A 12,565-nucleotide genomic window follows, 5' to 3' on the forward strand; every position below is an offset into this window, starting at 1 on the left:
CTGGATATTATCCGGTTAATTTGAAATGGAGAGGATCCTCTTCCCACATCTTCCCAATAGAACAAAGAGGTAGCATTTAGCATTTCTATTCTATTAATTACTATTCTCATAGATAAAAGGCTTAATCATTTTACTAATTATAAATTGAGAAATATAGGAGTCAATAAGTTTTTCATATTTGGCTTATATTTTCGTACAATTAATCATTGGATTTGTAGATTTATGTAGATTTCACATAAGTCAATGATGGATCCCACAAATCCAATGGTTGATTGTAAGAGAATATAAGCCAAATATGATAAACTTTTTGCGAAAACAAATGAAAGAAAAATAAAGAAATAAAACATACGCTTAAACCCTAGAACAAGATTGGTATCCTAAACCCTTCTACGTGCCAAGCAGTCAGCACTACTCTTCAACCCAACCTTAAACCCCACGAACATCTGTGGAGCATTTTCTTTCATGGCATCAACGATCTTCTTCAGAATCTTGAACAGGTCCCAAAACCCCACAACCAATGCAAACTTATTAGCAAGGTCTTACTGCACGGGAAGAAACCTCTTCTTAAGAATTAGTCCCCTGGGGGACCCTTCTCACAGTGTAGTCCCAGTTCTCGATCAGTGGGTGGAAGAAGGCAAAAGAGTCAGGAAACCCGAGCTCCAGCACATCGCCCGCGAACTCCGAGCTCGCAGGCGGTACAAGCAAGCTCTTGAGGTGAGTTGATTTTCTGGACAATGGTCTGTTTGGTTGCTGAGAAAATGTATAATGCGCATTCTGGGTTTGCTGCAATTTGCTGTCTGGGTCTCTATTGATTTCATTTTTTTAAGTTTGAGGCTTTTGGATGGATGCTAAGAAAGTGTTGGAAAAGGAAAGACAATCTGGTTGTTCTGTGATTTGCTGGTTTGGTTTCATTAAATATTATTATAAGCTCACTTATTTTAAGGCAAAGAGTTGCACTGCTCAATGTTGGGAAGGTTCTCTGTATGGTTGTTGAGAAAGGTGGGGAAAAAGGGGAAAATAAAACAAAAATGGGTTGGGTTTTTCCCCAAATGGGGAACTCCTTGATTGAGCTAATCAGTGGGACTGTGGGATAAGGTCAGGTTAAGTGGAATTTTTGTTTTGTTTTGTTTTTTTTTTTTTTTTTTCTGGTTGCAAGAAATAAAATTTATCAAAGGCTTGAAGTTTCGAATTTTCTCTTTTGCTAAGATTTTTTTAGAAACAAGACAGTCTTGGGGGTGATGGGTTTTTGAGCTGTTGCTCTGCTTTTGATGTGATAATTTGTGTCTGGGATTTGGAGGAGCAAGTGTTCATGAACTTGTAAAAAGGTATAAACAAAATCCATAGAAATGGCTCGTTCTTGTAATATGAATATAAGAATATAGGTGCATTTGAAATAACAGTTAAGCTACGAAACAAATATCATCATTTCTAAGGTCTTTTAGGAAAAATTAATTTCTTATGTTTGAGTTTGTAGCTTTCTGATCCACCATTCTAGCTTGGCAGAGCAAGGAAAATCCAGAGACCAATTTGCCTTACAAGGAAAGTGTCCAATTAAGAATTATCATATATGCGTGTGGGAAACTCATAGAAGCATAATAAAATAAACTGCAAGTATAAATTCTAGGAATTTTTTTCTTCCTTCTTTTGATTATAAGTTTTCATTATTTTATTCTTTTATTGCTAAATTATACACGACTGTGGGACTTAAGCTCATGACCTGCCTTACCAATAAATTCAGATTAAAGGAGATATCTTTACTGTTCTTCAATGAAATTTTTTACGTGCATGATGCTGCTAAACTTTAAACTGAGCTTCTGAAAGTTTTTTTCTCTTTTGGGTTTAATGCTTGTGGGTCTGCATTTGAGATCTTTTCCTTTCTACATGCATTGCTTGTGAGTTTAAGGCTGATGGATATACATGTTTGTCTGAGTGTGTCATATACAGGGGTGGATCTACAGCCTAGATTCGTTCCCCAAGTTTTTTACAAATTTGCTTAAAATATACCCATTTTATAAATTTGTCCTTACAAAATAATATTTTTGTCTCCCCAAAATAATATTTGTGTCCCATTTTAATTTCCACACCCCCCCCCCCCCCCCCCCTTGTGTCCCCTTTTAATTCTTTTGTTTACCCCCTCTTTCAACATAAAAAACCTAAAAATACCCATTCATTTTGTTTCCCTTCATATTATAGTTCGCTTCTAACCAGAAGCTCAATTTGGTTTGGGACTCTGATTGATTAAATATATAAAAGGAAAAGTTAAATGGTTTGGGTTTTTGAGTGGCTTTTAACCAACAATCACTTATCATTGTTTGGCTCGACTCTTAGCATTGTTGTTATTTGGAGCTTCAGGGAATTGTTAGAAAAAAAGAGTATACATTCAAATGTACCATTTTTCTTGAATCCTATAGATCGTGTTTAGTTTATTTTGCTAGTTATTTATATTATTGTGTTTGTGATGCCATGAGATTAAATGTAAGACTTCTATGCTTTTATTTTATATAAACACGCATATAAAAAGATTATGTGTATCTATGTGCTTTTGTATTATATAAGTTTGTCCATCTCCCCAACCAAAAAAATAATAATAATCCGTCCCCCCACACCATAAATCATAGTTCTGCCCCTGGTCATATATATATATATAAAATAGTTTTTTCCTCTATTCCTACCTAAATTCCTTATTAGCTCTATATTATGCTTGTGGCCTCACTCTTTTCCTTTTCTTTCTCCGATTTGTTATCAAAATTTGAAGTCTTCAGGCTCCAGGAGCTCCATAATTCCTTATTAGTTACCTTGGTTATAATTTACTATATTTCTGCTGCAGGTTTCGGAGTGGGTTAGTTGCAAGAAACTTTGGCCGTTTTCTTCAGGTGATCATGCTGTGCAGTTAGATCTGATCGGTAGAGTTCGAGGGCTGGATTCTGCAGAAAGCTACTTTAATAACTTGAGTGATCAAGACAAAATTGACAAAACATATGGGGCTCTTCTAAATTGTTATGTCAGAGAAGGCCTCGTTGATAAGTCCCTCTCCCACATGCAGATTATGAGAGAGATGGGTTTTGCTTTCACTCCTCTCAACTACAATAACATCATGTGCCTATATACAAACATTGGTCAACTTGAGAAAGTCCCCGATGTGTTATCAGAAATGAAGATGAATGGTGTCTCCCCTGACAATTTTAGCTATAGACTTTGCATCAATTCATATGGTGCAAGATCTGATATTAACAACATGGAGAAAGTTCTGGAACAAATGGAGAGCCGACCCCACAGCTCAGTGGACTGGACTACTTATGCAATGGTGGCCAATTACTACATTAAAGCAGCTATCCATGAGAAAGCATTGATCTACCTGAAGAAATGTGAAGAGAAGGTAAATAAAAATGCACTTGGCTACAATAATCTGATTTCACTTTATGCAAGTCTTGGAAATAAAGATGAGATGATGAGATTGTGGGGCCTTGAAAAATCCAAGTGTAAGAAGCAAAGCAACAAGGATTATATTACTATGCTGGGTTCTCTAGTGAAGCTTGGGGATCTTGAAGAAACTGAAAATTTGCTTAAGGAGTGGGAGTCGTCTTGCTACTGTTATGATTTCCGTGTGCCAAATATCCTCCTAATTGGGTATTCTCAGAAGGGATTAATTGAGAAAGCTGAAGCTTTCCTTCAGGGCATAGTCAAGAAAGGGAAGACTCCGACTCCAAATAGTTGGGCTATTCTTGCAGCAGGCTATCTGGATAAGCAAAACATGGAGAAGGCTTATGAGTGCATGAAAGAAGCTGTGGCTGTAGTGGCAGAAAATAAAGGGTGGAGGCCTAAAGATAAAGTGATTTCAAGCATATTGAGTTGGCTCAGTGAAAGTGGAGATATTGAAAATGTAGACGCTTTTCTGAGCTCCTTGAAGCCTGTTGTTACAATGAATAGGGAAATGTACCATGCCTTGATCAAGGCTTATCTCAGAGCTGGGAAAGAAGTGGATGGCCTTTTAGAGAGCATGAAAGCTGATAACATAGATGAAAATGAGGAAACAGAGAAGTTGCTAAGCTCAAGACCGCCAAAAACCTGATAGGTGATGGTCACTCCAAAAATTATGCTTTTGAAGTGCTTTACTGATATTAAATAGCAATGTTTCCACACACTTGCAACAACTTTATTTGTTTCAGTGTTGCTTGCCCTCTGTTCCCTACCATTTTATAATAGATGCTTACTTTATGAGTCGCACTTGAAAGTCTTTTGGTTTTGAGGTATTTGGCTCTGAGAGCTTTAGCCCAAGAAGATCTTTGTTAGAAAGATTTTTTCACCACAATTTTGTAAGGAAGTGTTCATAATACCTTGTAACTCTTTCCCATTCCTGTAACATAAATCAAGTAAATTTGCATGAAGATCCGGCTTCCATCCAACGAAAACAAAAAAAAAAAACTGGACATCTCATGTTATAGAGGGGGTTTGTTTGTTTCTTTATCTTTGGGGATGGATGTGCAGAAGGCTCTTCTCTACTCTGTCACCATTTTTTCACATTCTGAAGCTCTCTCAATCTTTGTTCTAACAAAGGAGGGTTTCTATAAAAGAAGGTAAGAAATGCCTTTGGTTGTTACTTCTGCAATTTTGAGGAGTTAGGAACTGAATGAATGGATTTTCTTACAAGTTTTTTTTTTCTTGTTCTGTTTCAGATTACTTGTCAATAAAACAAATGACCTTTGTATTGCTTTTATTATTATTAAGTACATAAAAAAAAAAAAAAAAAAAGATAGGCATAACAACGGAGAAACTCAAACTAGACAGATAACTAACACCTCACTGCACCAAGGAAAACCAGGAAGTTGAAAATCAAGTGGGAATGTAACTACTCAGGACCGCGGCCTAATATGATAGATAAAACCATCGAAAGCAAGAGACGTTTGTATTGTTTTCGGTCATTGACGACGTGTTTGTATAAAATTAAATCTTGACGTCGGAAGGAATTAGTTGGGTACTCAATGAGTTTGAAGCATGCTAAAATTCATGCATTGCCTTCAAAGATGGTTGACAAAGAAAGTAGATGATGATTTAGGCCATGAACTCCATAATTTCCCTTGTATCCTAGTCAGTGTCACCATCTTCATGCAGGTAGTTGGCATTTGACAGTTGAGCAATTTAGAGAGCCAACCACCACATGTCCAAAAGCTATATATATATATATAGCAGTAATGTGTTTTGTTTCTAAGTACACAACTCTTGGGCCCACCCAATTAATATACGCCCACCTCTATTACAAACAAATTGTCATCAAAATAGCGTTGGGCCCAATTACAGCTAGGAAAAGCCCATTAAGTTCATCACATGCAGGGATCATAATGAATGTGCAATAGGATCTTTCGGTCAAGATTTAAAATTAGTGTATCTAACAGTGTATATGATTTTACATTATTTAAATTTTTCAAAATTTGTATTACCATTGATTTCATATACACTGTTAGGAATGAACAAAGTTTTCTTTAAGCTCCGTCGGAGAAAATTCATCTAATTCAGTCTATCAAACTGATATATGTTTTTAAAGCATCTGACTCTCCCGTGCATTTTTAATAAATTAAATTGGAGAAAATTCTTCCAACCTAATTTGAACGAAAACTTTAATTGTTGTATGTAATAATTGGTTTAGGTCATTACTCAATCCAACTCATCAAATGTAATAATTGGTGATTTTTATTCTAATTATGATCAACTTAGCATGTGCTGTAGATGCAGTTGGATTCAGATGACCAGGATAATCAATGGATGATTTGGCTTACCCAAATTTTCTAATCACTGCCACTTTTAGCAATTAACTGCCAACTAACAAATTAATTATTTTCTTTTTATTATGTCCATAAAAACAAAAAATTCAAGGAGATGCTGAAGAGTTGTCTGGTTATATATATAATTGTCATTTCTGGGTTTTTTATTTTTTATTTATTTTTCCAGCACTTGAAAGGGATTGAGTAGCCAGATGAAAATGCAAGTTTTTTATATCCATTAATTAGGGTTACTCATTGACATTGATCCTACCAATTGAGATTGCTTATGATTAAAGGGCTTTTTAAATAATAATAATAATAATAATTATTATTATTATAAAAAATTGACTACACAACTAAATGAGAAGTTAGTAGATGAATAATTGTTTAATCGAATTCATTGAGAAAAAAATTAAAGAAATTATGCAACTGTTTCAAAATAATATTAAAAAAATCAACAAAAACAATTGACTAAATTGACATTAGACTTTAAAAATAAATTATAGTTTATATTGGTAAAATATAGGGCGGAGAGATAAACGGGGTCGGTTCATGGATTTTCCTTTTGAAGAAGAATCAAATTTTTGTTTGAACATACATTTATTGTATTATTTATACTTAATTATGATTTCTTGAATTAATTTTACTTTCAACCTAGTCTTTTAATTAATCTCACCCCTACACTAAAATCATGAGTACTCCACCCGTATCTGTAATTTTTTTTTTTTTTTTTCATTTACTTTTTGAATTTGTCTTAGGTATTGTGATATATTGTAATTTTTTCAACTGTTCAAATTCTGTAAAAAAAAACTACCGCATCACATCATCTAGACCAAACTTTTTAACCTTAGCAAAGCAAGAAAGAAAGAAAGGACCATAACTTTTACTAGCCCTAATCATGGGACTCTTGTTTCTTGTTTACTCAATATAATTATACTTTTAGGAAACTACAAAGTTTCTCTCTCTCTCTCATGATGTTATGTTATTGATTGGATAAAGAAGATGTAGGGTTTGATCCCCCACCCCCACCCCCAACCCCACCCCCACCTTTGCTATTATTATAATTCTCCCACTTATTGAAATGTGTATGCATATGAGGAATATTGGTGGGGGATGAGTTTTTGAAAAGTAAGGCATAATGCCCCAATCAAGGATGGCGAATTCATAATGTTCCTTGGAACATGGGTTTGGATGATTGGGATGGGTTAGTTTCTCTTGCCTAATAGAGTTGAGGCATCCCACATGTAATTTTCTTCACATTATTGATGTGGGGTTTCATTCCTTTCCTCAATCCTTCTCTCCCTCGCTATATCACCATCATCTTTTTCAGCTACTTGTAGATAAAATGCATGCCTCTATGCGTTTAGCATGCCCATATATGTCTATATATAGTATCGACATACAGTCTGTCAGCATGTGATTAGAAGGTGTTAAATTTTTTTTTTAGTGGCTGACAATGATATGATTAACTACATACTAAGACGTATCAACAAATTGTATGAAACTAAGCTTTCACGTCCGATTTTGAAGGGGGATATCCTATAGGATCCTACCCAATTTTTTCTTTTGCTAGGCCCATAGCTAAAAAACTTACTTTCTTACGATTACAAGGTTCGTTCGAATATGAAATCCAATCCTACAAATACAAACATTCCACTTTTCTTTATTACACAGGGCCTCAATACATTTTGAAATCGAGAAATTTCTACCAAAGTGGGTGTTATTCGAAAACAATTAGCCGATCTAGATTTATACCGGGAAATAAATGGGAAGATAGAAAAGTTGGAAGAAGAAAGGATTTTTTTGGTTAGACGGATGGAATTAGCTAAGCATTTTATTTGAACAAAACCAGAATGGATGGTTTTATGTCTAATTGTCTATTACCAGTTGTTCCTCCCAAGTTGAGGCAATCAAGATGAGAATTTTCACATGTTAGTGTCTAATTCACATGTTTACAAATTCAAAGATTGTTAATCACAATCATATTGGAACAGGCCATAATTAGAGATATGATGAGCATTCATTGGCTTAATGTAATAAATCTAATAAATTTATACGTTTTCCAGAACGACAGCCATATAATCATCCAATTATAGGCTCCTTTTCGTATATATAAGTGTACATTTTTTGGGCTATTATATAAGAATAAAGGTCAATTATAAGGGGCCCTTTTAGGCCATTTGGTTGAGGTAGGACCACGTTACACATTTGAGAGCAATCATTTTCCCAAGTCAATGTCATTAGCATAAGTATGACAGGGTTAGCATAACTCATATAATTTGCTCAAAATTTTATATATATATTACCCTAAATCATGGGATTTAAATAAGAAGTAGAGAAATGGAAGAAACGAAGAAGCAAAACAAAAAATAAAGAAATTCATAGGACAATTTGGATCAAATATTGACATTAGCCGAAAGGCTCTGATATCATATAGAAGCTCATAATAATCAAAAGAGATAAATGAAAAACACATAGAATTAAGATGGCTCGGCCTGCACCCACGTACTAAAGTCTTTTTGACTACATTTTTCATTGATTTAATTTGATTTGAGTAGAATGCTCTGTTAATAGAGCTTTACAGATGTTTGAATAATTTCAACTACAAACTAAATCTCTTGATTTAGAATAATCAAATCATCAATAATTTATATCCTTATTATATACACTAGACTACTATCTTATTATACTAAATATGACACTGCCAATTCACCATAATTATTATTATTATTTTATAACAAAAATTGATCTAATATAGTGAAATAATGGTGGGATAATGACTTGTCATTTTACACTACTCGATTCATATATATATACACAAGACAAACATAAAGGCTAAAGGAATCATGAATAGGTAGCTAGGCTTATGTTGAATCATGGTGACATGACATCTCACAATGTTTTCTATTAATGCTGAACATTAAAGATGAAATATGTTGATGTTGTCAAACCAGACATCATAGATAAAATTGTGCAAGAGAGAGAGAGAGAGAGAGAGAGAGAGCAGTGAAAGCTTGACAAAGCAGAAGGGGTTGGGAACCATGTGCTTGAGGAATCTGACATACCACAATCCTTCTTCTTTCTTTTTTTTTTTTTTTTTAATTAAATTTTATTTTACTTTACACCCTCAAACAAGCAGAAGGGGTTGGGAGGGAGCCATGGGGACTGCATGGACAGCAGCCATATGATCAATATCAATATTTGAGCTAGTGAGAGTCCCAAAAAGCCCTTGCTAACTAGGAAAAATTATCAATATTTCTTTAGTACTACTCTTTAACGATTATATTAAAAAAAAAAAAAAAAAGTCACAAGCCTCTATCAAACAACATTCTTCCTAAACTTTAGATTAAGACAATAAGTTCCTTGAATAACAAAATATTCTTAGTAAAAAATTTAGAAAGATCAAAAAAAATCTTTAGAGATAAAAAAATACACCTTAGAGTGGCAAGTGGATGGGGGTGGCTAAGCCACTCTAAACAATGGCTAAGGGTGGCTTGGCTATCCCCTATGAGTTTGGAGAGTGGATGATCCACCATTTGGGAGGTGGCTGCCGTTGTTTATGGTATTTTTGTCTTATTGAGAAAATTTTATAATTATTATTATTATTATTTGCCTTTTTATTGGTCTTGAGAGAACATCGACAATTTTTTTGTAGTTTGAGAGAACATTGTCAATCTGATGGTAATTTAAGAAGGATATGTCAACTTTTTTCAATTATATTTTGATACAACGAGATTTTTCCTTCCTGGTGCCTGGGCAGACAATCTATTATTAGGGGGTTGACCAGCCAAGGAGTAAGTATAGCTACGTTTGGCAAAGGAAAGCCCCGCACTGTAGCTGGAACGGTACTGTTCCAGCTACAGTGCGGGGCTGACATTTGGCCAGCTTTTTCATTTTTTTTTTAAATTTTTGAAGCAAAATATTAAAAAAAAAAAAAAGAAAAAAAAAAAAAAAAGAAAACAGAGGGGAAAGATGGGGTGGTTCCAGCCACCCCTTGGCCAAAATGGGGTGGCCGAACCACCCCATTTTTGGCCAAGGGGGTGGCTGGAGCCACCCCTTGGCCGATCTGGGGGTGGTCGAACCACCCCCGTGGCCAAGGGGGTGGTCCGGCCACCCCCTTGGCCAAAAAAAAAAAAAAAAGGGAACTGATGCATTTGGGGGTGGCCGGACCACCCCCAGCCCCTTGGGGGTGGTCCGGCCACCCCCAAATGCACTGATCCTTTTTTTTTTTTTTTTGGGCCAAGGGGGTGGTCCGGCCACCCCATTTTGGCCAAGGGGTGGCTGGAACCACCCCAGCGTTTTCCTGCCTCCTTTTTTTTATTTTTTTTATTAATATTTTGCTTAAAAAAAAAAAAAATTTAAGCTGAAAAACAGAAAAAGTCGGCCATGTGTCAGCCCCGCACTGTAGCTGGAACGGTACGGTGCGGGGCTTTTCCTTGCCCAACATAGCTTATTATTCTCACGGACATAGGAGAATAGAATTAGATTGCAAATTACCCAATCATTCCCTTTACTTAAACTGGACCAAAATCTCGATATTGTCAACAATTTTCTTGGAATACCCATGTCGGAAACAGTAAATGAGCACTATGCTCATTCAGTCACAGTGACAGTCAGCATTTAATGCCGGTTGACCCATAATAAATGAAGAATTATCAGGAACAACTTTTGCGAGAGTGGGCGATCTAGAGTCACAAACAAACTACATGCAACGGTAATCAAAATGCGACACTTAGCATAATCATAGTAGCGAGGAAAATGTTGGCTAAAAAAATAAGGCTCATTTTTTGAGAGAGTAACATTTTACAGAGTTGCCATCTGACTTGGGCATCAAAAACATCCTCCATTGACTAGACTCATACCAACATACCTTGAAGCCATTTGATTCAATAATTGAAGATATTCCTAAGTTCCATTATATATTTATATTTAAATGTGGTTATGACTTTTTGGCCTTGGGGATGGTGGTCGCCATGTAGTGCTATGTTCACACTATTTTTATTAAATTTGTAATTAATATAATCTAACTCCTTAATTTGACTTGTCGTAGCCAATATATTAAATAAATAAATTAAATATTATGTAAAATTGTGCCAATACTATACAATATAGGAAAAATAAGCCTCCTTTATGATTTGCCTTGCGTACGTAAAACAGTTAAAAAAAAAAAAAAAAAAACTAATCATTTTCCACGTTTTTATTCCATAATTTTAAAATCTCAAATACCTTAATCAACGTTAACAAATAAATTGCCAGATCTTAAAACCCACCGGCCGGCTCAATGGCCAGGCTAATTAATTAGGCCACGGTCTAAAGTCTTTCAAAGAAAAAAGGGGGCCTCCCAAAAAATATTTTATATTAAATTGTTAAGAAGGGTTTAGAAAAAAAAAAAAAAAAAAAATTGTAATCTCAATGATGTCCGTTAAGATTTTTTTTGTTAAATCATAACAACATAAGCTGAAATACCCAAAATGTCATTTTAAAAAAATTGCAACTTAAACTTTTGTGGCAACTTCACTTTAGACTCTTGAATTACTATACGATTTAATAAGTCCCCCTAAACTTTAAAACCTCTCAATTTGAATTTCAGAACTTTCAATTGCAGTCAATTTACCCCTCCGTCATTTTTTGCATTTAAAACCCTTAAAAAGACAAAATTACCCTTCAATTTTTTTTTTATAAAAAAAAAAAAAATTGAAAAAATGGAAAAAAAATGAAAAAAAAGGGTCAGTTTTTTTAATAATATATATTTTTAGTTTTTTTTTTTTTGAAATTAAGGATAAATTTAAAATTTTATAAAAAAGTCAGGGGTATAAATGTCATTGCCTCACTTTTAACGTTTAAAACCTGGCGGAGGAGTTCAAATTGACTGTAATTAAAAGTTCATGGGTTTAAATTGAGAAATTTTAAAGTTCAGGAGGTGGGGGAGGGCTTGTTAAATCGCTTGGTAATTCAGGGGTTTAAAGTGAAATTACTTCTAAACTTTATATTAATATTTAGGAGAAACTTCAGTAAACCCACTCGAACTTCCAGCCAATTTGACAAACACCCCCTGTACTTCAAACTCTCTCACTTTACCTCATCTGAACTTTGGTTTGCTCTCACTTTGGACCCTTCTGTTAGTTTTCAATGTTAAAGTCAAACGGTTTGACTTTTTATGCCCATTATACCCTCACTCCAAAACTACACCGTTTTGTGCCCTAAAACTACAACACCCACCCAGCCCCACCCAGCCCAAAACAACGTTGTTGTAGGCATTACAATTATTATTATTATTATTATTATTATTATTTTTTAAAGAAAAGCAAAATATTTATAAAAAAAAAGGTTGGGGGGGGGGGGGAATCCCTTGGCCAAAATGGGTGGCCGGACCACCCCATTTTTGGCCAAGGGGGTGGCTTTTTTTTTTTTTTTTTAATATTAATATTATGCTCAAAACGATGTTGTTTTGGGTTGGGTAGTGATATAATTTTGAAGCTCAAAACGGTGTAGTTTTAGAGCCCAAAATGACATAATTTTGGTTAAGGGTATAATGGGTACAAAATGTCTGTTTAATGGTGAAAATTAACAAATGGGAGAAAAATGAAAGAAATTGAAAGTTCATGTGGATAAATTGAGAGAGTTTAAAGTATAGGGAGTATTTGTCAAATTGATTGAAAGTTTAAAGGAATTTACTGAAATTTTCCATAATATTTATATAAGTTTTATATGATAATTATATAAAAATCTATTAAATAATATTACTGTTTTTGTTTGCCTGATTTTGCTTTCCATCGCTCGTCTTCTCATCCACCGCAGTGACTCGCCAT

General features: G+C 34.6%; 1 protein-coding gene across 1 annotated transcript; it reads left to right on the plus strand.

The window, feature by feature from the left end:
• Window positions 1-380: 380 nt before the first annotated feature.
• LOC132175399 (pentatricopeptide repeat-containing protein At4g21705, mitochondrial-like) lies at window positions 381-4,385 on the plus strand. Its single transcript, XM_088514816.1, has 2 exons — window positions 381-714; window positions 2,828-4,385. Exons 1-2 carry the CDS (start codon window positions 463-465, stop codon window positions 4,067-4,069), a joined length of 1,494 nt encoding a protein of 497 aa, XP_088370942.1. The 5' UTR covers window positions 381-462; the 3' UTR covers window positions 4,070-4,385.
• The last annotated feature ends 8,180 nt before the right edge of the window (window positions 4,386-12,565 follow it).

Source organism: Corylus avellana, chromosome 3 (genome assembly GCF_965113065.1).
Source record: "Corylus avellana chromosome 3, dhCorAvel1.hap1.2, whole genome shotgun sequence".
NCBI lineage: Eukaryota > Viridiplantae > Streptophyta > Magnoliopsida > Fagales > Betulaceae > Corylus > Corylus avellana.

What these genes read in the sequence shown, in the direction of transcription:
- LOC132175399 (XM_088514816.1), top strand. Translation starts at nt 463, where the DNA reads ATGGCATCAACGATCTTCTTCAGAATCTTGAACAGGTCCCAAAACCCC. An exon ending in GGTACAAGCAAGCTCTTGAG is followed by an intron (nt 715 to 2,827) that starts GTGAGTTGATTT and finishes TTTCTGCTGCAG; the next exon opens with GTTTCGGAGTGGGTTAGTTG.